General features: G+C 33.5%; 5 protein-coding genes across 7 annotated transcripts; 4 read left to right on the top strand and 1 right to left on the bottom strand.

Moving 5' to 3' along the window:
• The first annotated feature begins 1,775 nt into the window (after positions 1-1,775).
• Positions 1,776-4,355, top strand: LOC148238183 (TBC1 domain family member 19). The gene is made up of 11 exons (XM_088181326.1): positions 1,776-1,871; positions 1,944-2,081; positions 2,152-2,323; positions 2,398-2,485; positions 2,544-2,604; positions 2,766-2,999; positions 3,068-3,205; positions 3,270-3,432; positions 3,504-3,613; positions 3,814-3,905; positions 3,969-4,355. The coding sequence occupies exons 1-11, from the start codon at positions 1,779-1,781 to the stop codon at positions 4,222-4,224; spliced, it is 1,545 nt and encodes a 514-aa protein (XP_088037452.1). The 5' UTR covers positions 1,776-1,778; the 3' UTR covers positions 4,225-4,355.
• A 132-nt stretch (positions 4,356-4,487) lies between these two features.
• Positions 4,488-8,555, bottom strand: eIF2Bepsilon (eukaryotic translation initiation factor 2B subunit epsilon). 2 transcript variants are annotated; one of them, XR_015808877.1, is made up of 10 exons: positions 8,391-8,555; positions 8,203-8,327; positions 7,882-8,073; positions 7,637-7,820; positions 7,334-7,578; positions 6,886-7,008; positions 5,549-5,853; positions 5,179-5,441; positions 4,833-5,113; positions 4,488-4,767 (listed from the first exon to the last, which is right to left on the bottom strand). XR_015808877.1 is itself a non-coding variant. In XM_088181325.1 (10 exons), the coding sequence occupies exons 1-10, from the start codon at positions 8,502-8,504 to the stop codon at positions 4,567-4,569; spliced, it is 1,986 nt and encodes a 661-aa protein (XP_088037451.1). In that variant the 5' UTR covers positions 8,505-8,550; the 3' UTR covers positions 4,488-4,566. The 2 variants fall into 2 exon arrangements, 1 of the variants encoding a protein (XP_088037451.1); XM_088181325.1 differs by having other exon boundaries at positions 5,179-5,394; positions 8,391-8,550.
• A 1,815-nt stretch (positions 8,556-10,370) lies between these two features.
• On the top strand, positions 10,371-11,353 carry LOC148238181 (uncharacterized). 2 transcript variants are annotated; one of them, XM_088205865.1, is made up of 3 exons: positions 10,371-10,781; positions 10,838-10,910; positions 10,977-11,353. In XM_088205865.1, the coding sequence occupies exons 1-3, from the start codon at positions 10,437-10,439 to the stop codon at positions 11,264-11,266; spliced, it is 708 nt and encodes a 235-aa protein (XP_088061991.1). In that variant the 5' UTR covers positions 10,371-10,436; the 3' UTR covers positions 11,267-11,353. The 2 variants fall into 2 exon arrangements, with proteins under 2 accessions (XP_088061991.1, XP_088061990.1); XM_088205864.1 differs by having other exon boundaries at positions 10,974-11,353.
• Positions 11,354-14,977: 3,624 nt separating this feature from the next.
• Positions 14,978-18,358, top strand: LOC148238180 (uncharacterized). The gene is made up of 5 exons (XM_088181310.1): positions 14,978-15,040; positions 15,153-15,214; positions 15,279-15,354; positions 15,418-15,500; positions 15,578-18,358. The coding sequence occupies exons 1-5, from the start codon at positions 14,995-14,997 to the stop codon at positions 18,146-18,148; spliced, it is 2,838 nt and encodes a 945-aa protein (XP_088037436.1). The 5' UTR covers positions 14,978-14,994; the 3' UTR covers positions 18,149-18,358.
• A 3,045-nt stretch (positions 18,359-21,403) lies between these two features.
• Capr (Cell cycle associated protein caprin family member) lies at positions 21,404-27,045 on the top strand. The gene is made up of 4 exons (XM_088181466.1): positions 21,404-21,630; positions 24,871-25,008; positions 25,069-25,238; positions 25,308-27,045. The coding sequence occupies exons 1-4, from the start codon at positions 21,484-21,486 to the stop codon at positions 26,884-26,886; spliced, it is 2,034 nt and encodes a 677-aa protein (XP_088037592.1). The 5' UTR covers positions 21,404-21,483; the 3' UTR covers positions 26,887-27,045.
• Positions 27,046-27,762: the final 717 nt, after the last annotated feature.

Raw genomic sequence — 27,762 nt, 5'->3', positions numbered from 1 at the left:
AGAAACATTTGAAAAATATTTGGAGCAAATTACAATTTAGAGGATTCTTTAAATAGTAAAGAATTGTCGATAGAAACAAATAGATTTTCTATTTCAACAGATGTAGACATTGAATTTATAGTGAATAACTTTGACAATGTACAAAAATAGGACAGAAAAAAACGTATTTTAGAATTTTGGGAGGAAAATAAAAATGCATATCCTTATTCATATAAATTTAAAATGATGGTTTTAGGAACTTCAGCAACATAAGCTTGTGTTGAAAGGGTTATCCTTGGCTTCACGTTTATTTTGCGAGACAATCGAAACAATTAATATTACTCAAAATTTATTTATTTTACATAATTTAATCATTTATTGTAACCTAACAATTGGTAAGGCTTAAGCCCAATGCATTACAATGGGGGTAAATCTGTACGAACAGTGTAACTCAATTAGACAAAAAATAATTCAATTAGTAAGGCGGCTTCCATCAATTATGTCATAGGTTTAGGGGGGGATTATGCCAGTTGAAACGAACAGGAGTCTGTCTCAATGAAATCTTGTAATATAGGGGGGGAGGCGGGAGGTAAAAATTTACAAAAAACATATGACATTATTTATGGAAGCCGCCTAAGTAGATATTAAAACCACCAGACAAAGTCTGTGAATTGGTGACATCTATATATATTATGGGTAATTTAAATAATTTATAATCGATAGATGTCACTTTGCAGCTAGGTCTATTTTTTATAATAGCGCATTTTTATAAATAAAAATTCGAGTATGCTGTCGTGGCTAGAACCCGCGACATCTGGGTTACCAAACCTATCTTAAATAATTTTCTTTCAGGAAAGGAATTAAAATAAGCCTTTAAAAATATAACATTTTTAATGTATCGTTGTTTAAACTGAAACTTATTTTATTGCAGATTGCCCTTGTTGCAGTAAAAAATATTCACTAGTCGGCTGAATTGTTGTATGATCCAAATATTTTTCTATGACTTTTTTTATTAAAATATATAATTTCTCTTCTCATTATTTTTTTTTTTGCTAAATTTTTCATATTGTTATTAGCAGCTTTACATTTTATTAATTACTTTCTAAAGCTTGTCGTTCAATGATAATTCAACAGCAGGTGACTCAGCTGGACTAATAATTTACCGTTAATTAGAAATTTATTTACCCGTAATGAAATTTAGACATATTTACCGAAAACCGGTAGTGCATGCCTTGTAACTATAGATGTAATCAAATTATTATTATCTATTCGAATAAAGCAATGATTATATAATGATAAAAATACTTTTAATGGTGTAACGACAAATGTAAATATTTCGCAATTATTTATTTTCTTTTCTCGGATACATTATTGATAAGCAGTGAAGATAGCTACCTATTATCTATATTACTTATTAGCAGTTCAAAAATACTCAATAATCTAAATAACTTATTTTTAAAATAAAGTGTCTTTGCATTGAAATTATTAATAATTTCTACACTCAAATTTCCTTTTCTTATTCAATTTTAAATCATATTTAATTTACCTAGATCTTTGAATTTATTGTTAGTTTATAGATCTAAAACATTTAATATTCTAAATATTAGGCATATTATTTTTTAATGTAATCCATCAGTGTATAGAGTTTCATTACATGATTACAGCAAATTATATTATTTCGTAACCATAGTTACACAATAGAATTTTCTTATGTAAAAGTGACTGAATGTGTTTATTTTTGTTAGTTATTGATCAGAGTTTTATTTCTTATTATTTTGTAATTATATACCGTTCATTAAATGGAAGAGAAAAATATCCACCACAATGCACTCAAACTAGCAGATGAAATACTGCATATGCCAATGTACAAACCTTTCATCAATGATATACAGGTTATGTGGAATAAATACATTTTTTCATAAATCAAAATCGTATCAATACAATGTTTCGTTTTAAAATTACAGAAATTGGTGGCATCTTCTAACGTGAACAAAAATGACTTCAAAGGATCGTTGTTAACGGCTATGAAAGAGAGAGGTTTGGAGACTGAACTTCGAAACACGGTATTTCAATGGCTACGTTCGCTACAGAAGCCAGAAAAAGTACTAATAACGATAAAGGCATTATTTTATATTTGCTTGGATAAAAATTGATTTAATTTGTTCCCTACAGAATGAAAAATTTGCTTTCTTAAAGAAGGCAAATAATCAATGGGAAAAAAGAATACACAAATCTCTCAATTCAATGTGTGCCGATTTAGGTATTCCCTTAGCAAAATTACGACTTCATACAGATAGAGACGAAATGTCGGATAAATGGAATGAATTAAGTACATACGATCAAGGCAATTGAACAGCTGTTTATTATATATAAGTATATTGATTTATAAATTACTGATTAGATTTATTATATTTTCAGATTTGACCAGATATAGACCTGTATATGCTCCAAAAGATTTTCTTGAAGTATTGCTTTCACTATCCGGGAATAGCTTCGAGCAGATAGAGTAAGTTAGAACGTAAGTTAATTTTTAAAATGATATTTTCATTGGTGAATTGTTTCAGCGGTGAGCCGAAATGGGAGTTTTCACATATTCCATTAAAAGTGAAAAACTTAGATGAACTGGTTAGTATTTTCATAAAATTAAATTTATTTATTTTTAACCTAAATGTGTAACAATTTAATGTGAACGCTAAAAAATCTGTATCACCCTAATCGGTTACGAAATGTGTATGATAAAGCACGTTGCTACTTATTTACAGTATGCTTTTATTGTTTTAATCTAGAGATTGCAATATCCTGAAATGTCTCAAGGTGAACCAATGCTCGGTGTGAATCCAAACATGGCCAGCTCAATCACTGGTTTCGTTTCATTGGAGGCCGAAAGAATGGAACTTGGATTGAGAGTAGCAAAACTTGGATACGCTCCAGTCTCACAAGAATATCTAAAACGCGGATGTCCAACATGTTTGCGAGCCATATTATGGGCACAAGTTTTAGGAACAGATATTAATCAAGAAGTAATCTCATTTTTTATTCGTTATTTAAAAATAAGTATTTATTATTTATTATAAATATATTATTACAGCACATAGATTACTATGAAACGCTCAAAAATTCTGTTCTTCAGAACGATCTTATGATAGACAAGTTGATATTTAAAGACGTTCAACTGACTGCGTCCAATGACGATCAATATTTTGTATATGAGGACATGCTTTATCAGGTATGTTTTACAAAATAATAAAATTTATATAATGTGTTTAAAATAAACTTTATTTTATTTAAAGGTTATGCTGTGCTTTTCGAGAGATTCTGAAGTTCAATCGTTGCTCAAATCTATATTAGGTAATCCAATGGTGACGACCATTAAAGGTAAACTTTCCGGCAGCGATTCAATCATAAACTTTCCGCCAAGTGGTGTAATACCGTTTCACGGTTTTACGATGTACGGTGAGTATTATTCTATAGCTTTGATAATATTAATTTATGAATAGATATTAATCGATTTTAACTTTTAACAGCAACACCTTTCTGCTATTTATATGACGATCCTGTGAGATTATATTATACGTTTCGAGCGTTTTACTTACGATACTGGCATCGATTACATACAATATCTACACATCCACAAGTAAATATAAAAAACAATCTCAATATATTATATTAACTGACATTTTGAATTTTGTATCTTGATTCTATACATCATTATTCGCCTGCGAGCTGAAACGGAGTCTTATCATAGTGCAGACTTTTTAGGACCGTTACCAAAATGTCAGTTATCACATTTTTGATTTAACACTACTTATTTTAAATAATGCATAACTTTTCCAGGGAATAGTCTCCTTATGTTTGTTGTACGAAAGATTGTTACAAGCATACGAACCAGCTCTTTGGTCTCATTTCAGAAATTTGAACGTCGAACCGTAAGTCTCGCTAAAGATATAAGAATAAAGCTTATGATATATTATTATTTTTAATTATTTCAGCATCAGAGTGGTCCTTAAATGGTTGATTAGAGCGTTCAGTGGTCATTTGCCACCCGAGCAGCTATTACTCTTGTGGGATTTGATATTAGCTAGAGATTCTCTCGAACCGTTACCTTTGCTGGCTGTAGCTATTGTGTCTTTTCGACGGGAAAGCATTTGTCAGGTTAAAACAGCTCAGAATATAGAAGCAGTGCTCGCAGACTTATCCACTATATCAGTAATGACATTGTTACAATTATCGTTAATGAAAGAATGAATATAAAATTTATACTGTAATTAAATGAATACTAGTGTGTAAAACAGGTTCTATTAAAATGTTGCCAAAACGTCGCAATATCATCAAGATTATAATCAAAAAATATTAAAAGAAACATGGTTAAGATTTATAGAAAATTATGGCCTTCATAACTAATCTTTAAGTCAATTTACTGCCAAAAAAATTGTTTTTAGAGAGCCGGTTAAATGCACATATATGTACTAAAGAATTTTTAAATAATGTACTTAATAAAAAAACTTTTTTGTATAAATATATCATAATATTCAAGATGTTAACTTTTCATTTTAAAATAATTATATATATATATATATACATAAAAAATTAATCACTCTCTTCTTCGCTGGATTGGTTGAGCCATTCTATGAATTTCTTTAAAACGACGTTATTGTTAAGAACGGATTCTTCGTCAACATCTTCATACCATTTCATAATGATTTCTTCTGTAATGACGTCCTTTTCGTAAAGAAAATGTAGCACTTGACCAACCCTTTGTATGAGTGCTTCATTATTCTCACAACTCTCCTGTAAATTACATAATATATGTCATATTTCATCTAAACTTTATACATTCAAAAAAATAATACAACCTCAATAGCTCTCAAACAATCCATCATTGCGTCATTACCTTTTATGTAATTAGCAATAATTGGCGTGAAATAATTGAATAGTTCTTTGAATGTAACTACGATATTTGTAGTTGTGGCCATCGGTGGTAAACTGAATAATGCTCTTACGACATAAAAATTGACTTCTTGCAATGACATGTTGTAAGCGTAACGCGAAGAATTTATCTCGAGTATCAAATAGTCGCACTTCAACTTCTCTTCAAAGCCCCGAGCCAAGCTGTCTATTACCTCATGCAAGAATACTAAAAAAAAAGTATTAATACAAACTTTACAAAAACAGAAATTAAATAATTAATTTTCAACTAACAATTTGTATCTTCTTGGACAGGCGATGCTGATCGGCTCGTTTCTTCTTCAGATGAAGACGCATAACATTCTGATTTATTATCATTCCAATTATTAGACACGGTCAATAATGGCATATCTGCTTTTTCAGTATCTGAAGCATCTGAATCAATAGATTCGTTATCATTGCCCTTATCAAATTCAAGTTTGTGAGCCTTCTCTCCGATTTTCTTAGACGCTACAAGAATGCAATACAGAGAAGAGTTTTAAATACTGATACTTATTCTGAAAAAAGATTGAAATACACAAAACGATATCATATAACAACATCAAAAAAAAACACTACACTACAACAGAATATAATATATAAATACAAATAATCAAAGACTTACAACTAGTCGGCTTTTGTTGAACTAGAGCTTTTTCTAACTTTTCATTTTTATTCAGTTTAACACCACTGCCTAGAATGACTGCATTTAGATCCACTTTAGTATCTAAAGTGCATTTAGATCCAAGAACTGATGCAACAATGTGACAATTCGCATTCACTGTGCAACCGTCCATTATATAACTGTCCGATATGTGAACGTCTGAACCAATTTTACAATTTTTTCCAATTACAGATCTAGTTATTACTGTATTTTCACCAACAATGCTTCCTAATGCAATCACAACGTACTCTTCCAAAGTGCATTTTCTAAAAATTGATATTAAAAATTTAGGTACTGGTCGTTTTTATACCGGTCACATTGCACATATACACTGAAGCAATTTGGCACATGCGTGGAAGTCGTGTTAATACTTGAGTGAAGTGTCTTTTTTCGCAACGTGAAATATGATTAAAAAACTATAATATAGCAAATATTTAGGGTTCTTAATTAAATATTTGAATATTCGTAAGATATTTGTTTATACTATCTCGAATGAAATTTGAAAAATCTTTGTATACTTGAACAGAACACATAGTCGTTTTCTCTCTCAATATATCCGAGTGACTAGTGCCGCTCCAAAATTCATGGTTGTTTATTTTGTTTCGAAATGCAAGACAATGAAACGCATATTTTTACCAAAAAAATGCTTTTACGCATTCAAAAACAGAATGTTTATCGGTTGTGTCTACTATGACCGAATTATATTCATAATTATATTCACAAGGAAAAAAGCTGATTGACTAAATCTAATCTTAAATCTTTAATAATATTATATCTAAATTTAACCTTCTCAATCCATGATTTATACTGAATTAGATCTTAAAAAAATAATTGCTTCTAATAAGTCATGTTTATGAAAACTCTTGAATGAGATTTGATAATTGTAAGTGTGGAAAATAAACGCTGTTAAAGAAAATTATAAAAAGAAATTATAAAAAAAAGGTTTGGGTTTGAACAGCAAATGGAGGTTTCATAACTGTCAAATATGAGCGTGGTACCATGATAATAAGCAATTACCAATCAAAATCAATGCATTTCATCAACTAAATCTCAATGCAACCCACAGATTAAAAGCTACTGATAAAATAATTTTAACATATGTTTTCTAATTTTCTCACATTACCAAATGAATAAATGACCCGTGGGTCGGTCAAGTGTTAAAACCTCTTTTGCGCATGCACCAAATTGCTTCATTATATTATATGTGCAAGCGCGCGGTGGCCGGTATAAAATCGACCAGTACCAAAATTTATTATTTTATATCATATATAAACTTAATGATTATAATAGATACTTACTTGGCTAAAGTAACATCTCGGTGCCTATAAACATGATTTCTTAAGAGCATGTAATTATTCTCTTGCTTCGAAATGCCCATATCAGGTACTAACGGGAAGACCCATCTGTGCATTATATCTTGGCTGTTTAATAATTTAAAAAATAATATTGTAAGAATTTTTAATACATGTAAATTATTCAATTACAGTGGGTACAAGTTTATTAAAATATACAAAAGGGCAGTCATTAGAAAAAGTCACAAAATTGTCAATGAATAGACAGACAGAGGGAAGAGAAATTCCTCAATGTCTCTCGGCAGTGATTCCACGCAGACATCTCAAGTTACAATGATACAAGATGAATAAATATTAAGTTATTGAAAAACTAGGTTTTAAAGAAAAGTATTTGTAATTAATGTTATTCTGAATTTCAGAAATATGGGTAAATAAAAAAAATTAAGTTATTTACCTCACTGTTTGATACATCTGCCAATCTGTAACTCTAGCTGCGTATTGATCGCCTTCCAATTTATGCCAGTAGATCGTACTAGCTAAAATCTCTTCGTTCATCAGTATACCCTTCACAAAATCGTCTCTCGTTTGAAAATCAAAGTTATCAGCAAACAACGGTAAAACAGACGGAGAACAAATAGCAATATGAGTATCTAGTAGATCGTTGTGTATTTCAACTTCACCAAACCCAAGAAAAATTTCCTATAAAAAAATATACATTACTTTTGCATGAAAATTAAGACAAAATATTAACACGCACAATTGGAAAAGAAACTTTCGTAGGTCCATCTTTTTTAGGCAATTTTTGGTGCAAGAGAACTCTATTCGTATTAGTGTCCGCTGCCAATAATACGGAATCAGAAACGGATTGAGCTCGATGACCAGGAACGGCCGGTTTGAACAATAAAGTCATGGCTGCGCCTTTGTCTCTCTTCGATATCTCTCTATTAAAAAAAATATAATAAAATCAAACTCATAAAATACTTATTCGATAAAGAGACAAACTTGTGTTTTTCTAGAAGAGGTAACAGTTTAACGTTCGAAATTGCATCGGCTCCCATTAGAATAAAATATCCATTGACGAGACTTTTAGCATCTAAGTCTCTCAAAGCATCGCCGAAAGAACGACAGCTCTCTGATACTATTATATGAACTGTCATACTAGCACTCCAAGCCGCCTTCTCTTCTCTCGATTTCCTCAAATAATGAAAGAAGAATTTATATAAAATTACATAATAAACAATATATTAATATTCAAGGAAAACAAAAGACAAAAATTTTGAAGAGGACGTCTGATCACTTTAATTAATATAATTTTATATTTACTGTATGTGTGCTTTTATCAAATCAGCGCGCGATGAACAAAACAGAAATGTTTCGTTCACTCCAGACTGCGCTAATGATTCTAAAGCGTAATCGACGAAAGGCACTCCGACTAATGGTAATAACGCCTGAAAGTAAATCATCAATAAATATAACCAAGTCAGATAGAATAACACCAACGCAACACTCACAAATGGTACTTCGGGAACGACTGGTGTGAAATTATCGTTAAAGTTGTCGGCAATGACGACGGCCTGAAGGGGCTCATCTTCGCTCCCTGCACCGGGACTCCTTTGTTTCGTCATTTTTATAAAACTTGCACTAACCTCAACTGTCACTCGCAATCTGGTTGCCAGTGGGACATTTTTGTTTGGCCATAAGCAAACATTTTTTACTGCACAATTTTTGTAATAAGATTAAAAATAGTTCTAATAAAATCGCTCGCAATATTTAAATAATTTACTCAATTCCGCCAAATACTTGTATTCTAAATTTTACGGTTGATTTTCTCTAACCACATAACACTCTTTATAAGTAAAATATACCAATAAATAATTACTATAAAAAATCATTTTTCCTCGAGTGTACATGTCAAATATTTCTAGTGAAAGATTTACATTTATCAAAAGTGGCAAAAGTAAATTTTCTATTACAAAATGTCAGTGTTTCTAATTAAAAGTTTTGTTTCGCACGGGAGTAAAGTTATATGGTTTATACATTAATATTTTAAATTAAGTGTTACATATAGACTTAGCTTACGTCCCGGTTTCACACCATCGGTTCCGGTTTCATGACATTGGTTCCGGTTTCACAAAATTTTCGAAATGGCTTTTTTTTAGATGTAAAAAATCCGATTGAGCTTTTCTTTAACTGTCCCGGTTTAGAGTTTCATAAATATGGTAAGCCTAGTTACATATGTATTTGAAGCGGTCGTGTTTAAGCTTCTATTTTGTAGTTATCGGCGGGTCCGGTTGACGATTTGTGGTAGGACGTTTGTACAGCGAACTGTACAAAGTGGCCCTTGCGAAATCTTCCAGAAAGTTCTTGACGCGTTTTGACGGTGATCCTTCGACAGTCGTCGATGTTAATCCTCGAGCGCGTGTCCTGGAGATGGTTGCTCAGACAGGAGGCGAGGTGTAGAATCAGCGTTCAAGAGCGAAGATGAGATCGGAGCGGCGAGTTGTAGTCCAGTGAGTGTTGCAGAGTCGGAAGTCCGGAGTCGAATCAAATGTGAACTTTTGGCCCCGCCTTATATTCCCGGTCGGGTACGTTAAGGTATCCCCACTCCGCGCGTTGCTTGCGGCTGCGGGAATGCGGCGTCATTGTACGACGCCGCTTAGTTCGGGTGCAAGGCTCAGCGGGACTTCACTTTTGCGTATGATGCGTCCCGGACGGTCGTCTCGGGATCGCCATATATTATATATTGTTAACGCCCGTTTCGCCTGATGTGTATTTTTTTAATAATATTTAGAAGCACCACAAAAAATATCGGAATTTAAATATCTTTTCATAAATTCAAATTCATATGGAGTAATTAAACTCATATATTTACCCCTTAAAGGAATTTGTTTTAATCCATGATTTTATATCTTCTATCGTATTTGTACAGTTATCATAAACATTAATAAACGATATAAAATGATGTTAATGACTTACAAGTATAATTTGTGACATTTTTTATAAAAATAACAGCAATTATTTTCAACACTTTTAATGTCAACACTGGTAATGTACTTAACAATCTACAAAGTAAGTTTTTTAATACGACGAAATAAAACAAATCAGAGTGCATTTTTTTAAATATTACATAGATAATTTGGTAAAATGAAAACAACCACAAAAGTAATATTAAATAGGGAAACACATATTAAAATGCATAAGCTATATTACTGTCTTTAAAAGATAATGATTTTTTATTTAGTATGAATTTTGCGTTTATTTTATATCTCGTAATACAAATACTTATATATGTATTTATATTTTCAAGACTGGAAATTTGTTTCTTAGTTAAATTATTGAAAATAAAAGCTCAATTTAAAAGTCTAAAATGTTGTAAACCTATGACATAAACTATTAATTAAATATATTTTTTTTAATTATATAATCTGACTAAAACCAGCAATAAAATAATTAAAAATAGTATTAATTTAATTTGTTCATATGGCAACACTGATGTTTTGCACTGTACATGTGACAGGAGCAGAACCAGTGAATTGTTTTTGTGCATATTTGCCATTATGGAGTGGACAAACGAATTAACGTGTAAATTATTAGAGTTATATAAATTAGAAGAAATCATATGGAACTCTAAACATGCCGATCATAAAAATAAGTCGCTTATTTCGAACGCTTGGGAAAATATTAAGAAAAATATTTCAAAAGACGTCAGCGTTGTGGAAATAAAACTGAAAATGGAAGATTTGATGGATAATTATAGGACTTTGTATCAAAAAGTTCAACAGTCCAGAAATTGCGGAATCAAAAAGAAGAAATTAATATACAAACCGTCATGGTTTTGTTACAATGTTATGGATGAATTTTTGCACGACGTTTACGAACCAGGAGAGACGACAGATACAGAGGTCAGTTTAATTTGTTCATTTTTCCAAACTAAATTTGACATATTGGTGATTTTTAGGATTCGGACATTGACTCACCGATGTGCGATTCCAAAGCTGAAAGCGATACCAACACCGAGCTTGATAATTCTGGTATTTATCGACGTATTATTTATTGCGCATTCCGCTTAACTTAACCTTAACCTTTGTTGTTAGCAGGTGGAACATTTTCTAGGAACAAAAGGAAAAAATCATTTAAATGTCCCTTAAAAAAGAAGAGGGTATCGGGTAGATCGAGTTTTGATTTAAGCGTCGACGAACTACTAGATAAGACGTTTACGACGTTAAAAACACAGTTGAGTCATGATGATATCTGTACTATATATGAGAAACATTTTGCTATAAAGATTAGGCAATTTGATGATCAAACCAGGGAACATATTAAAAATAAAATCGAAAACATACATTTTGAAGTTGAGCAGACTGCACAACCCCTACAAACCCATTAATAATCTTATTATTGTTATTTTTTCAAATTTCAATATCACTGTATCACTGTAACCAAAAGAGTATGAAATAAAAAAGAAATAAGAAAATAGAAGTATTTATTTTATTACACAAAATATTAATTAAACCAAAGGTAAAATTGTAAAAATGTCTCGTTGGAATGCAATAAGATACGTGAATGTAGCAGGGGCAGGCGGTCAAATTCTTTCCCTCTTGTAACTGCTTTGAGGTTGTAAAATTCAGGCATAAATGGTCTGTTTCATTATCAGCATTCACAGCAGCTATTTCAGTAAGCAGTGCAATATTTTAAACCAGAACAACTTTCTGTAAAGTTTATTACCTTGGCTCGCAATTTTATTAAATTATATATGAAATTCCTGAAAACTGGTAGTAATTTATAAAAGTAAGTTTTACAGCTATGTATTGATTCAATTTAAATCATAGTAACTAGACACTAACATTATTATATCTGCCCTTGATACGTGCTAATAATTACCTGAAGGTGTGCGTGTACTTTGTATGAATTAGCTGATTATGTAAAAAATCTCTAAACGGCTTTGAGTGCAGTTTCACGTAATTGAACACAGCACCGTTTGTATTTTATTAAAAATCATTATTTTTTCTTTATAATATATATTATATGTCACCACCGAATAACAAAACAATCAGTGCTGAAATATTGATTTTAGATTCAGATTTGAATTTTAATTACCAATTCACGCATCCCTGTACTCTATAAAAACTGCAATATATTTAACATTTATTTTAATATTATTTAAAACAAACTAACTTTAAAATCAAAATAAAGTCGGTTGGGTTAAGACTACATCAATAAAATCTTGAAATATTTTACTTCTCTTTATATTACATTTTACTTGCTGGGTTGTATTCTGATTTTCATTATCATAAATCTAAAAATCTTTATACTAATTGTGAAAAATAGTAATGTTACAATAGGTAAAGGGGTAGTGGACCGCAAATTTAATTTCTGCCTGAAGCGCTGAATAACATAGACTTGCTCCTAGTTGGCGAGCTAAAAACTTTATCCATAGCCTTATAAAATAGTTTAAAACCTGAATAAGAAGATAAATTATGATTTAGATAAAGATGAGCCTCGCTCATTCATATTATTTAAGCATGTTTGGATATCGGGCAATCTACTGTCATTTTAAAACTTAAAATCAAATTTATTACTATAGTATTTTTCATATTTCTCCCAGAAGTGAAACAGTACAGTGGAACTTCGCCTAACGAACATAATTCGTTCTATAATCTTGCAGAATCAATGCAAAATACGATAATGCCTATCAAAAGGTATAGTTAGACAGCTAATTATGACCGATGACAGCTGAATATTATACGCTCACGGGTCTAACAGAAGGTTTTGGCTCCAACCAAAACTCCCCTGTATTCTCCTTGTCGCTCGTTAGGCAAAACAACGCTCGTGAAGAGTGTCGTATTTTTAATTTGTTTCGCTCGTTTTGTGAATTTCTCATTATGGGAGGTGCTCGTTAAGCGAGGTTTACTGTACTTTGGTTTGAATTATATGCTTAATAAAAAAGTACCTTAATAAAACTGATTTCTTTATTTTATTTGTGTGTGTAACTAAAAAAATTGTCAGATTACGATTTTACTTATTTTTAAATATACACCCTGCCCTTTGCTTACATGACCTATCGACAAAAAACCTTTATCATTAGGTTTACCATATTTATAAAACTCTAAACCAGGGGCGAGGAATATTTTTAATGCCAATGGCCATTTAGATAATTATAAAATCATCCGCGGGTCATTCGAAATTCTCAACTACAAAATGATCAACTAAAAAAATACTGTTTTTCATCAAACATTACATTAACTCACCCTTAATGTGATGGCTGCAACTGATTATCTTTAGTGAGACGTATGATGCTGCATTTCTAGGTTTGCGTCGGTCAGTCTGGAACGAGTTTCAATGCATGTCTCCTCAAAGTAGGAAGTTCATCATTGCTTATGTGAAGTTTATAGAACTCGAGCAGTGGGAGGTTGTTGTAACTATCGTTTAGCACATCGTCGCTTTGCAGCTGAATAATTTCGAGCTGTAGGTTATCAAATACATCAGTAGGTTCCATATTAAACGGTGAATCAATTATGTTCAATTCCATTTGCTTGCGTTTCACGTTCTTGATTCTTTCATTAAATGCCTCAATTAGGTTCGCACATTCACTTGCATATTCAAGTGCCTTAAAAGGCTTTTGTCCTTCCAGAGTGGGGAAATGCACTGTGTTATTCTTTTCAAGTTGCACTTTCCTCTATTTTAATTTAGCTTCAAATGATTTTACGTTTGAAAGCAGAGAGCTGAGAAACTCCACCATTAACACTAGATCACACAGTCACTTATTATCATTGAATTCACTAACAGGGTTTCAATTTATCCCCATAAACTGGGTGACTTCATATCGCAGTTCTCAGTGATAAACGATATCAAAGTACTCAGAGTCAAGATCATTTAATAACTCTTTAAACTGTCGGCTCTAATCTTTCTGATTTTTATAAAATTTATGCATGACACTACTGTTGACATCACATTGTTGAACCGCGACGATTGTACATAGACTCTCCTGGTAGCAGTGACATATAATTAAATTACTTGAATCATGACCGAGACGATTCAGTTCTTTCTTGCCAAATGCGATTAGCATTTTTTGTGAGTCAACCGTGGCTGGAGATCATCAGCAGTGAGGCCGCTTAACTTTTCAAATGAAAAGTTAATTATTTTCATTGATGAAACATATGTCCTCCCTTCTTGTAGTGCAATGCGTGGCTTTCAGTGACAACAGTTCCTCTCGCATGTCAAACACTGCAGTTAATCCACAAACGAGAATGGCCAGTTGGGCAGTATTTGTTATATCCGTTGTTTCGTCACAAGCCAGGAAGAAAAATTGAAAATCTCTTGTCAGTAATTTGATCTGAGACGATTCTACACTCTAAAACGAGTTAACTTTATCTGTAACCATCAATTCCGCAGCAGCCACCGTGCATTATTTAACAAGCTCTCCCGCTATATGAGGTCTCAGCCTCTTTACGATTAATTCACTCAATATATAGCTCGTCTAAATATCGTTATCTTTGCCACAACGAGGTCTAGTGAAAGCAGCAGAAAGTCTAGTGAACCTCTGAGTCAGAGGTTTGGCAAGGAAAGCACGAGATTTGGGTACTAATTGCATCCAAGAAAATATAAATTTAGTTAAAAAAATATCGATAACGGGAACTATTATATTGTATTTCTGTTTCAATTTATAATCTATCACTGAATAAAAATAAATTATTTATTTTCTAAGTATGTTTTTATTATTTTTGTCACAATGGTGTCGTATATTAGAAATTGAGATTTTGTTGAATCGGCCCCCCTCTAGAAATTGGCCGCCCATGCGCCTCACACGTTTTCGGTCCCCGCCAGGAGCGGCCCTGCCTCTGACATAATTTATGGAAGCCGCCCGAAAATTCTTATGTTTCCTTGGATTATATTTCTCATTTACGACGTAAAAACGTTTTAAAAATTATTTTATTCTCTATGTGCAAAAATAACTCATACGTATGTATCTTTAGAAATATACTATTTCCATGTATGTAAGTTTGAAAATGTTATATGCACGAGCGTGAGTTAAATAGCAATTTTCAAATAATCATTCCATTTCCCCCATTTTTCTGCCATGCAAGACATTCGTCGTATTAAGACCAATAATTGCTTATGAACTGTCAGCTTGCCGCTATCACGATGGCGTTTATCAAAACGGGTATAATCCGTTTTATTATTTTTTTATCGAAATTACCAAATAAAACTTAATTACAATGACATATTTCACACTTCTCTAATTATAACTAAAGAAGTAAACTTCATCTTTGTAGAAGCTGGTATGGATGACGACGACGAAGTACTTGCTCCTGTTTCCACTCAATGTAAAGTCGAGGTAATGAAGTGTAATATGTAGCAGTTGTTAACGCATGTAATATTAAATAATACTTTTTTTCAAGTGTTCAAATGTAAAACTCGAATATGATAGCAGCGATGATACATTAAAAGCTGACGTAGATGACATGTTCGAAATAGGTAAGACTTAATTAATAATAAAGAATACTATTAGGTATATTCTTAATTATTATATGATTTCAGAAACGCACGATGTTAAAAATATTCTTAAAGTAAATACTACCGATGAGGATATTTTATCTCAACAAATTTCCAACGTTCCAAAAGTAATAATCGATTAGATTTTAATTTTGATGTATTTCGATATTTACAACTTATCTAACAAATAAAATTTTAATTTTAGATATTAGAAACAGAAGGAAGTACCAGAGTGCATCGCATGCATAATGATTATTATAAAAATGAGTGTAATAAATGTGGAAAAGTATTTCAAATAAAAAAATATCTTACAAAACATATGAAAGTTCATAGAGAAGCTCGTGATTTTAAATGTAAAATTTGTGGAAAAATGTATAGAAATGAAGACAGATTTACATGGCATATGGAATCTCATGATTATATTCGTGACTTGGAATGTAAAAAATGTGGAAAAGCATTCAAATATAAATGCAGACTTTTAAAGCATATGGAAATTCATAGTGATATGTGTAGCTTTGAATGTGAAATGTGTGGAAAAGCATTCAAATATAAAATCAAACTTATAAAGCATATAATAAGTCATAACGTTGATTGTAAATTTGTATGTGAAAAATGTGGAAAAACATTCTTAACTAAATCTACTCTTTCACGACACATTCAATCTCATAGTGAGGTTCGTGACTTTAAATGTGAAAAATGTGGAAAAGAATTTAAATGTAAAGGCAACATCGCAAAGCACATGAAAATTCATAGTAATAGTTTTGATTTTGAATGTGAAAAATGTGGAAAAACATATAAAAATAAAGACAGATTTATTTGGCATTTGGAAACTCATGATTATGTTCGTGACTTAGAATGTAAAAAATGTGGAAAAACATTTAAATATAAATGCAGACTTTTAACGCATATGGAAACCCACAGCGCAGTTACTAACTTTAAATGTGAAAAATGTGGAAAAACATTAGAAAATAAATATAGATTTGCGCATATGAAAACTCATTTAAAGGTTCGTGTCTTTGAATGTGCAAATTGTGGAAAAGCATTCAAATATAAATGCAGACTTTCAAAGCATATGGAAACCCATAGCCAAGTTTCTAACTATGAGTGTGAAAAGTGTGGAAAAGCATTCAAATATAAAATCAAACTTTTAAGTCATATAAAAACTCATAGCGTTGTTTGTAAATTTGAATGTGAAAAATGTGGAAAAACATTCTTAAATAAATCTACTTTTGCACGACATGTTCAATCTCATAGTGATGTTCGTGACTTTAAATGTGAAAAATGTGGAAAGGCATTCAAATGTAAAGGCAATGTTGCAAAACACATGAAAACTCATAGTGATTGTTTTGATTTTGAATGTGAAAAATGTGGAAAAACGTATAAAAATAAAGACAGATTTACTTGGCATATGGAATCTCATAGTTATATTCCTGACTTAGAATGTAAAAAATGTGGAAAAACATTCAAATATAAATGCAGACTTTTAAAGCATATGGAAACTCATCACGAAGTTTCTAACTTTGAATGTGAAAAATGTGGAAAAACATTAGAAAATAAATATAGATTTGCGCATATGAAAAGTCATTTTAACGTTCGTGTCTATGAATGTGAAAAATGTGGAAAAGCATTCAAATATAAATGCAGACTTTCGAAGCATATGGAAACCCATAGCCAAATTTGTAGCTTTGAATGTGAAAAATGTGGAAAAATATTCGAACAAAAATACAGATTATCAGTGCATATGAAAACTCATGCTGATGTTCGTGACTTTGAATGTGAAATATGTGGAAAAACATTCAAATATAAATGCAGACTTTCAAAACATATAAAAACTCATGGCGATAGTTTTGATTTTGAATGTAAAAAATGTGGAAGAACATTTGACCATAGATACAGATTTTTATCACATATGAAAACTCATAGCAATGTTCGTGACTTTGAATGTGAAAAGTGTGGAAAAGCATTCACATGTAAAAATATACTTTCAGGTCATATGAAAACTCATAGCGATGTTTGTGACTTTAAATGTGATAAATGCGGAAAAGCATTCAAATATAAACAATATCTTTCACTGCATTTACGAACTCATAGCGACGTTCGCGTCTTTGAGTGTGATAAATGTGGAAAAGTATTAAAATCTAAAATAATTCTTTCAGTTCATAAGAAAACTCATAGTGACGTTCGTGACTTTGAATGTGAAAAATGTGGAAAAGTATTCCTAACTAAATCTAATCTTTCGCAACATATTCAATCACATAGCGATATTCCTGACTATGAATGTGACAAATGTGGAAAAACATTTAAACATAAATACAGATATGCAGCGCACATAAAAACTCATAGCGATGTTTGTGACTTTAAATGTGATAAATGCGGAAAAGCATTCAAATATAAACAATATCTTTTACGGCATTTACGAACTCATAGCGACGTTCACGTCTTTGAGTGTGATAAATGTGGAAAAGTATTAAAATCTAAAATAATTCTTTCAGTTCATAAGAAAACTCATAGTGACGTTCGTGACTTTGAATGTGAAAAATGTGGAAAAGTATTCCTAACTAAATCTAATCTTTCGCAACATATTCAATCACATAGCGATATTCCTGACTATGAATGTGACAAATGTGGAAAAACATTTAAACATAAATACAGATATGCAGCGCACATAAAAACTCATAGTGATGTTGATGATTTTGAATGTGAAAAATGTGGAAAAGCGTTCCAATGTCAAGAGTATCTATCAGAACATATACTAACATGTGAAAAAACATTATAATTTATATTCTCTTAGCAATTTAATAATTGTAAAACATAAAAACGAGTACTTCTTTTCAAATGTAGACATTTCATATCTCATATTGTCACCATTATTGGTAAATAAATTTCAGTTAAGTACATACATATAATAAATAATTTCTACTTTGTTAAAACTTTAAAAATATTGTATTATGTTACTTTTTGCTATAATAAAACGTGTTCTGTATGTTGTCCTTGTTTTACGTTTTCAACTACTATTTCCTGCATCAGTTCCTAATTGTAAATGTATGCAAATTACACACACTAATTCAAAAAACTGCTACTTTTTTATCACACTGGTCATAAAAATAATTTGGCGGATGGGTGGCAATTGCACACAGATTGAGCTGCTGCAGTAGTATTTTAATTAAAGTATATAGAGTTTACATGTTTGTTATTAAAATGAATGCGAGTGAGCGGTGAATGAGGCACCACCGGCCGTTATATTCTCTTCGAGGTCCACCAAAAGAACGGGCTGCTCGTCAGTGTTACCAGAGTGCCGCCAAGTTTTGACTATAATGAATGAATAAATAAATAGGCCCCAACAATTATGTAATAACAAAATAAAAACGTTTCCCTAAGAAACGCGGTCAGTATGGTATATCCAAAATGATCTTCTCATGCCGTAATTACAGTAAGCCATAAACGCTTGTATTAGGTAGAGTTCGATGGAAATGCAGAGAATCCCGTTTTTAATTAAAATGTTAATACATTTGCATATGTAGTTAACTTACGAAGTTACTGTTTTATGTTGTAATGTAACTGATCAGCGAAACGCTGGATGACAAAAGATAATATCTTTTTTATTTTTGAACGGGAGGAGTAATAATTTAAGGTGAATATGAGTCGCTGTCCTAAAAGACACTGAATATCTGTATTAGACACTATTCGTTTTTTCTGAGCTCATATGTTTCATTTTAAGTTGGTACAACTGTTAACGACTTTGTCATATTTGTATACCTAAACAGAGTCGACAGCAACTCCACCGAATTTTTTTCGGAACCTTTGGAATCCTTTGTGTCATAGAAACGAAGGCCAAAACAACATTAAAGTGTCGTTTCTTAGAATCATTCTTTAACGTTAGTCTTCGTCGAAATAAAACACACATGTTTGATCGTGTCTTTTCTTCTAAAAGTCCATGTTACGGAAACAATAGGCATTTTAAATTTTCATATTCATTGATTGTTAGGAGTAATTGGAAAGCTTTTTATGTCGAGCCCTTTTTTAAAGTTAGTATAATTTTAATCGAGGAATAAATTTATTAGGATTCAATAATGTATAGATTTCTTAGTCGCTATATAATACAATATATAGTAATGTATTTTTTTGATATAGGAAATTACTAACGATTCTTTTCACATTTTGTATAGTCTAATATGCAATTAATTTACTAATGATTTGAAGAATCAAAATGTATATATTTGTGTATTTTATATATTCCAAATTCTTATACCTGCTTTCCCCCCCCCCCTCCCTCCAATAACGTCCTTTTATAGAAGGTGCAAACGCTCGATTATCTAGAGTTCTTATTAAGATTTTATAACAAAATAACTACTTACGACTTACAATAAGTGAGAATCGAATGAAGCACATCTAAACCGAATTTTGATCAATAGGAGAGCGCAACAAACAATAGTTCCTTCTGAGAAATTCAAAAATCCACGTCAAAAGCAATAAAATCGCGCCGTCGCCGTTGCATTAGGAACGTTCGTTTACTATCGCTAATACTTCGACTTTCAAAAATAATATTACAAATCGAATGTAGCACATATAAACCAAATTTTGACCAATAGGAGAGCGCAAAAAAAACATTATCCCTTCTCAGAAGTAATAATTGTTTTTGTGCCCTTCTATTGACCAAAATTCTGTTTGAATTCACTTTGACCAACACTCTTATATCAGAAGTTCGTAGTAATATCAATAAGGATAGTTATCATATTTTTAAAGCATAGTGTAATATCGAAGTGCAGACAAACCATGGAGCTATATGCGAGATGCGACGTCTGTCTCTGCTTCTTCTTTCGCTTATTTTCCCTGAGTCCTGAGAGATGAGTTGGCTTAGTTTGTATTTTAGACTTGATCCAAGGAAAGTTCTGAAACTAGTTTTAGAGCTTTCGTTCGGTTCGGTTTTGCTTGGAACAGCAAATATACGTTTCGCAACTATCAAATTGAGTTTCATAGACATTTTAAAGCAGCATATTAGCGCAAATCAGTTGAATTATATTTTCGCTAATAGTTTTAGAACTTTCACAAGTCAAGCTGAGCTTGGTTAATTCATGTAGGTTAAGTTTGGGTTTGAACATAACATGGACGTTTCGCAACTGTCAAATTGAATTTTATAGATATTTTAAAGCAGAATATAAATTCACTAGAGCCTATTAGTTAAATTATGTTTCCGCTAATAGAAATATATATTTACATATATATCTACTGATGAAAATGTATTTGAATTTCACTAGTGAAACTATAACTTTACTGAAAAATACACTTCATTGTAACATTTGTACATCAGATGTAAAAATATAATGATACGTATGTAAATATTACTATAATACGTATAGAAAAGTTAAAATCATTTAAATTTACTGGCACCTGCAAGATAAATTATATTAATGATTATACCGAAATTTATTTTTTGGATAGATTTTTTTGAGGGGTAAACCGAGAATACACGGTTTAGAATCAGATACTATATTTCAGATTTTTTAGGGAGGGGGCAAATGTTGGCTACTTAGTGGTCGTTTTTAATTATTTCGATTTCATTAAGATTCACAGTATTTCATTATATAACATGCATTTATATGGCTAAATTCAAGGAGGGGGACAAATACCCCCACGTGCCTCTCCCAAATGACGACCCTGCGCAGTGCGAGAGAGGGAATATAACGAAAACTAAGCAGAGCTACACTCGAAAGCTTATTTTTTAAAACTAATTTTATTTTTGATATTTTTTTTAATTAGGGATTATCTTGAGAAATCACACTATGGCTTATTTTAGGCGTAGGTGATATTTTCAGGGACATGCGGTAGTTGTTGCTAGATATCTAATCCGTTGTGACATATTGGGCTGACGCTTTTCACGTTGCAACGGATAATTTTAAAATAAATAGTTTTTAATTAAAATAACATAGATTCACTGGTCGTATTTTAGCCGGTTTCAAAAGCAAAAAAGCATAATCGCTAATCGGGTAAAAAATCGTATTCGGCGCTCTCGGGCGCCGTCGGGTATCTTCGTGGATTTGCGGTGCGCACGCGCCAGCCGCCCGCCGCCCGCCGCGCGCCGCCTCTCGGGTCGCCCCTCGTGCCGCACGCAGGATGCCCGCCGCCGCGGCTCACCCGGCTCACCAGGCCTCCGCCCTCTCTGCCGCCGCCGCGGCCATCGCCGCGTCCCACAACGACGGCCCGGTCAGGCGCATCGTCTCCATCCTGCAGGACAAGATAGACGGCCTCGAGCGCCAGCGGGTGAGATTCCGCCCCTTTCCCCCCTCCCTCCCCTCGACAGCCGGCTGACCCTGCGCCCCCCGCGCCCTGCAACGAGAGTAACTCGCTTCTCCGCCCCCTCCCTCATCTAGCGTGACTGCGCAAACCGCGAGCTTTAGGTTAGGTTAGGTTACCCGGCGCTCCTTTGTGCGACGCTGATTGTTTCGATGACGTCACGGCGAGCTACTCACATTGCGCAATATTTACGATGCACATTGCGCATTTTTATTCCATTTAAAAAAATCTCCATCATATGACACTTCTAGGAGGAATAATTCTATTGAATTCTCTTCAGTACAATTACAAATGCCTCATGGTTGCAAAAAATAATATGTGACATTGCTTTGGTTCTTAATCTTGAACTGACTTAAATTGGATAACCTACATGGTTTTAACCAACATAAGATTGACCTTGAAAATACCTTAGAGATGAACGTAAAAATGAATCATAACATATTTATTAGCTTCAATTTAATCTTTTGCAGTCAGAAAAAGTATTAATGCATTTGGAGTACATTTTATTATCATTAAATATTTTAACCCTTCGAGTGGTGAGCTAATTTATACACATTTGTTAATTTTACAGATTTCAATGTTTTATTGCTTTAATTTATTTTATTATTCGGCTTTTGTGGATTTTTTTATATCAATTCGAAGGCTCTCAATATTTTTTATAAAATATTTTTTTTATGCTCGTTTATTTCGTACTCTTTAATTTATTTCTATTATTTTCTAAGACTCTGACTGCAGATGACACCTAAAGATGTCATCAAGAAACTCGCCAGTGTGCATATGCACCTAAAGGTGTCCTAAACCTTTGAGCCTTGAAATATATTTATTTTTATTTTTATATAATTGAAGGTTGAATTTATTGAAATAATATTTAAATAACTAATGGCATAAATATGTGCTCCCCCACATATTAGCAAAGTGGATATTAATTTATGACAATTACTCTAAAAATATATGTTTACAATAACTCAAGCTACATTGGAAATTTTATAATAAGTCTGTATATAATGCGTCTATTGGCTCCTGACATTCTTTCATTTGATATATTTTGCTTTTTGCCGTCGACTTGCAATTATTCAGAGAATTTGTCATCGTCCATTTGGACTTTGTCAAAAGCTTTTTCAAAATACATAAATAAACTTCTACAATAATATTGCACCACTGTTATATTAACACGGTTGCTGCCATGGTGGCCAGGCATGGCCAGCATAAACTTCTTGCATGAAATGTCACTAAAAGGCCACTGTGGCCTCTTTCAAGCATATGCAAAACACAACAACTTAATGTACGCGTTAAGAATATCGGCGCCACGCTCAGAAACCAATGGTTATGAATCCTCTGTTGTGATTTGGTTGCCCCCAATAGCTATGAAACGACCAACGTCTTAAAATTTAAAACTCGGATTTTATCGCCATGCGTGTGTTTTGAAAAATCATAAGCGTTTGTAAACAGACATGTATGTTTGATTTTAGACTATGGAATAAATAGACAAGACTACGAAAGTGGCCAATAATGTTTTACATGTTTCACCATGTTTATTGATTAGCAACACCCAAACATTCGAATATCCTGGCAGTTATTGTTTCGATATATCAAATATTCTAATTATATCATTATCCTTTTCAATATTTACTATGCTCCAGCACAGGTGATTATATTTTGTAGAAATTTGTGACATGTAGGTTTTTTTGTTTGGTCATGAATTTTTTTTGCAATCATAACTAAATCTTATTGATCAGATACTCTCTAAACATCGCTCGTATACTTATTTATTTTTACTCATGTTAAAAGTTACATAAATTAAATTCAGGCTATAAATGTTTATGTAAATATTATAGAATAAAAATGTTATTCTATAATATACGCATCATCGTTTTTGTAGTTCTAATCCATGTAGATATCGTTTTCAACAAATAAAATGTACTGATTAAAAAAACATTCGGTACTACTGGTATTTTATTTTGTAATACCGATGGTATCAAAGATCGATTTTTACGAGGACAGTTTAAATAATTGTTCCATAAAACGAATTGTCAGTGCATTATTGTTCGACAGATTAGGTACCAGCGAGCACTGGCGAGAACACTGAACATGAATAACTGCAACGAATCATTTTCCGAAAATTTACCTTACATAAATCCACAAACAATTCATTTTATGGAACAAAGTAATTATTTAAATGCACATATTTCTTAAAATAAGTTTCTATTAAATAGCATCCATTTTTGCCCCAATACCAGTATTGCAATCCTTAGATATGATAAACAGACTAGTAAAGAATCAACAGCGCCATGGTGGCCATTGATTGCAGACACCTAATTACACGCTACGCTTACATTTTTTTAAACATAGACTAATTATTACTACATACGTAATATTCAACCAAGATTCGTTGTTAATGGCCCAGCCCCAATTTTTAAAAATTTTGCTTGGCAGGTAATGTGTTAAAACTTGTATACTGAAAAAAGATTAGAGACTTTATTACCCACTATATTTGTTCTTCAGTTTGATCTAGTTTCAACAACTATTATTTAATTTACAGAATGAAATATAATAAAACTCGTAGATTGATAAATAGAAAAATAATAATCAATTTTCCCGCGCCCGAAACAAAAGAATACCATCAAAGCACTAAACGTTTATTCCTATAAATGAAATAAGAATTAAAATTCCATCACTTTTGTTGATAGATTCAATTTTTTTGGCCATTGACTTACTGGAAAACCAATAATGTAAATTATGAGTTAATGATACTATTTTTCAATAACTAATTTAATGCCTTATATATATTTTTAATTTTACAGCTTCTAAATAATACTCGTACTGGCCTAATTTATGAAACTGCACTTTTCTATGGAAGCCAAATATTATTAGACTAGTCAAAATTGGTACATTTTTACTGACTAGCTAATGTTGTAATACATGTTTATAGAAAGCGGTTACAGTAGTGTAGCTGCTTTGTTTGTTTCCATTATCCTTACTTAAATATGTATATAACTTTATGCAGTAATAATAGATAATTAAAGTCAAGTTCCTTCTAAATATATAGTCATAAATTTTTCTCATGCTTTAATAGGCATGTAGTTCCGCGTTAGTCATTGATTATTATTCTTATTTATACAATAATCCTATTAACGGCGCTGGTGTGGGTGACTTAAGTGACCTGATACATTTTTATCTGTCGTGTTTATGATTATGTACTGTCAACAGCAATGCAAAGTAAAATCTGCCGGACCCGACGAGCCATGCGAAGAATTCTTACTGTTGGAGTTCGCATGGGACCTACTCAAGCAGGTCATGGGCATTGCTATCCTGTCGGAAAACGAAGCCAAGAAACAAACTCGAAAGGTATGAAGGTTGAAACGTTAACGACATAAACCGATATCTAAAATTGTAATTGTTTCATAGGATACCGCACAACGCAAGGCCCAAGATTTAAAATTAATACAGAACGTTTTGGCGATAGCGAACTATGTAAACTGCTTGACAAACGACTCCGAGGTACGATCTGACTTCCTTTCCGGTAAAGCTGGCGCTGCTCAACTCCGACCTGAAGATTTTGAGGCTATGGACGATTTGTAAGTCCTTTTTTATTTTTTTTTAAATAAAGTTTACTAATGAACCTTTAATTAATCGACTGATTTTAGGTATCTCAAAATTTCTCCTAAACCCGCTGTTGAAGAAGGAACGCCCGCTTACGAATCTCGGACCGAAGATGCCGCCAGGTACGTGCTCGCCATCATGGAAGGCGACCATAGGACCATTTCGGGAACGACTTACGCTCGCGTGAAGGAGGCGATAGCCGAAGCTGAACAGTGCGGATATTTCGATCGGCCTCGAATTCCAGACACTCCGGAACCCGAAGAACCCGCGACGCCAGTAGCAGAAGAGCCCCCGGAAATCGTTGAACTCGTGCCTCCTCCGATAGTGCCTGCTAATCCCCCCGCACCCGTACCTCGCGCTGTTCCCGCTCCCGCTTTCTCAATGTTGCCTCCCAGAGCCCCGCCAGTCACTCTTCAGCAAATAGAGCACGCCTACTTCGCCCAATATCAGCAGCAGCAGCAGCAACAACAACAGCAACAACAACAACAACAACAACAACAGCAGCAGCAGCAGCAGCAACTTCCACCGCCGCGTCAGCTTCCTCCCGTCCCTGAAGTCATCGGACCTCAAAGTTTTATATTTTTGCAAGAGTCCGAACTGGACGGCTCGGAGATGCCCCAACAGCCGACCCCGAGGCCGGCGTCTCCGGTCGCGTCCGCCATCCCCTCGCAGACGTTCACCAATCAGACTTTCACTATTCCTCAACGTTTCGCACCCGAGCTTCTGCAAAATCCTCAGATTCCGATGACCGATATACCTCAGCCGGTTCCGTATCCGACGGGCGAAATTCCGAGCGGCCATATTCCTAATTTCCCAACGGCCAACGCTCCGATGATCCCGATACCGGCGACTCACCCCGTCCCTCAGCACGTACCCGCACCAGCGCCGATAGTCAACCCGCATCCGATACAGCAGCAACAACAACAGCAGCCGCCGCAACAGCAGAGGTTGCCTTCTCCTTTCCGACAAGGCGCGCCTTTCAATCCTCAATCGATTCAGAACGTAGAGCTTCCGCCTTCTCCCCTGAATGGAAACGAACCCGATGCAGAAGAGAAGCGACCCGATTCCCCCGCCGAACGGGACACCGAGATCGGAGAATGGAACGACGTCGTTAACAACCGAAACGATTCTGAAAACCGAAACGAATTGGAAATCGATGAATGGAACCCGAACGAATCTTCCGACGCCGCCGCTAGGACGAACGGGCAATCTGATAAGTTTCGTCCTAGGGGTAGAGGTCGTGGCGGTAACTTTCGAGGCCGCGGCGGATATCAGAACGGAAGAGGTGGATATTACAGAAACAACGACGGATATCAAGGCGGCAGCGGCGGCAATTCTAACGGTAGAAGCTACAACGGAGACAATTATCGCGAGAGAAACGATACCAGCAGATACGAAAACAATCAAGGATACCACGACAATTACAGAGGAGGGCGCGGTACGAACAACAGAGGAGCAACCCATCGTCAGAACGGCGCCGGCGGACGCGGAACGCACCGCGGTAATCCTCCGCCGCGCAGCGCGGGCGGAAACCGAGGCCAGTACAACAGGAAGTCCGGCAACAACCAATTCGAGTCTCGTCAGAACGGCTTCGATAACAGCAAGCAGTCTTTTACGAATTAACTTCAGACTTTGTGATCTACGGCGAAAAGTATTAATAAATATAATATGTTGTGTGGCTTAAAAATATCTAGTGAAGTTCTCAGCTTTCACTCATGCTTAGCGACGGCCGTTTTTTTTTTTTCATATGATTATTTTTATCGAATATAAATTCTAAAGTAATACTATTTTTTTATTTATAAATAACTATGTCAATTATAAGTTAATTTTTTGCGGTTCGTTCGTATTTAAAATTGCACAGTACTCTGAAACAGCACGCCGATCGAACATGTGCAATTAAGTCTCATCTCGATTGCCGAACGACATTTGGAAAACATCTTGTATAATTTTTGTATCTATAGAAGAGGTTTGCATAAATTCGTATAATGTGCATTTAAACTTGTTGAAATATAATTTTTCGTATTGTATATATACAAACGCACGCGTCTATAACTTAGATGGCGAAATGTTACAGAAAAATATTTTCAAAAAATAAGGTTGATTTAATATTTGTTATTGTTTGGTAAACCTTAATCGGATCGAAAAAAGGAATAAACATATTACACGCGGAAACATTACGTATAGGTTTTATACTGCTTTAATACATAGTTGTAATGTTTGCGTTTATTTCCAAGTTTATAACGATTTGTATCCGGTCAAGCAGTCAAAGCGGCGACGTCGAATATCCTAATGTCGAAGACGTCCTCATGACAATAAAAAGAGTCTCCGCTTTATCGTGTTCGACGTTGCAGCTCAGACTTTCGTATAACATATAAATAAGCAAAAAATATAAATTAAAAAAAAAACTAAAATAAACATCATCATAAAATAACCAGTTTTTTTTCAACCCGAATGTCCAACCTAAAGTCGGCTTTAAACTAGAGCATACTCAAGACTTTG

Source organism: Plectrocnemia conspersa, unplaced genomic scaffold, assembly GCF_051122295.1.
Source record: "Plectrocnemia conspersa isolate PC_06_02 unplaced genomic scaffold, ASM5112229v1 ptg000002l, whole genome shotgun sequence".
NCBI lineage: Eukaryota > Metazoa > Arthropoda > Insecta > Trichoptera > Polycentropodidae > Plectrocnemia > Plectrocnemia conspersa.
Note: the sequence above shows the minus strand (reverse complement) of the source record. Positions and strands in the feature narration are given on the sequence as shown.

What these genes read in the sequence shown, in the direction of transcription:
- Capr (XM_088181466.1), top strand. Translation starts at nt 21,484, where the DNA reads ATGCCCGCCGCCGCGGCTCACCCGGCTCACCAGGCCTCCGCCCTCTCT. An exon ending in CCAAGAAACAAACTCGAAAG is followed by an intron (nt 25,009 to 25,068) that starts GTATGAAGGTTG and finishes ATTGTTTCATAG; the next exon opens with GATACCGCACAACGCAAGGC. An exon ending in TTTGAGGCTATGGACGATTT is followed by an intron (nt 25,239 to 25,307) that starts GTAAGTCCTTTT and finishes GACTGATTTTAG; the next exon opens with GTATCTCAAAATTTCTCCTA.
- eIF2Bepsilon (XM_088181325.1), bottom strand. Translation starts at nt 8,504, where the DNA reads ATGACGAAACAAAGGAGTCCCGGTGCAGGGAGCGAAGATGAGCCCCTT. An exon ending in TCGTTCCCGAAGTACCATTT is followed by an intron (nt 8,328 to 8,390) that starts GTGAGTGTTGCG and finishes ATTTACTTTCAG; the next exon opens with GCGTTATTACCATTAGTCGG. An exon ending in TTGATAAAAGCACACATACA is followed by an intron (nt 8,074 to 8,202) that starts GTAAATATAAAA and finishes TCATTATTTGAG; the next exon opens with GAAATCGAGAGAAGAGAAGG.
- LOC148238180 (XM_088181310.1), top strand. Translation starts at nt 14,995, where the DNA reads ATGAACTGTCAGCTTGCCGCTATCACGATGGCGTTTATCAAAACGG. An exon ending in GATGGCGTTTATCAAAACGG is followed by an intron (nt 15,041 to 15,152) that starts GTATAATCCGTT and finishes TCATCTTTGTAG; the next exon opens with AAGCTGGTATGGATGACGAC. An exon ending in CCACTCAATGTAAAGTCGAG is followed by an intron (nt 15,215 to 15,278) that starts GTAATGAAGTGT and finishes CTTTTTTTCAAG; the next exon opens with TGTTCAAATGTAAAACTCGA.
- LOC148238183 (XM_088181326.1), top strand. Translation starts at nt 1,779, where the DNA reads ATGGAAGAGAAAAATATCCACCACAATGCACTCAAACTAGCAGATGAA. An exon ending in AATAGCTTCGAGCAGATAGA is followed by an intron (nt 2,486 to 2,543) that starts GTAAGTTAGAAC and finishes GAATTGTTTCAG; the next exon opens with CGGTGAGCCGAAATGGGAGT. An exon ending in TGAAAAACTTAGATGAACTG is followed by an intron (nt 2,605 to 2,765) that starts GTTAGTATTTTC and finishes GTTTTAATCTAG; the next exon opens with AGATTGCAATATCCTGAAAT.
- LOC148238181 (XM_088205864.1), top strand. Translation starts at nt 10,437, where the DNA reads ATGGAGTGGACAAACGAATTAACGTGTAAATTATTAGAGTTATATAAA. An exon ending in GAGAGACGACAGATACAGAG is followed by an intron (nt 10,782 to 10,837) that starts GTCAGTTTAATT and finishes GGTGATTTTTAG; the next exon opens with GATTCGGACATTGACTCACC. An exon ending in CACCGAGCTTGATAATTCTG is followed by an intron (nt 10,911 to 10,973) that starts GTATTTATCGAC and finishes CTTTGTTGTTAG; the next exon opens with CAGGTGGAACATTTTCTAGG.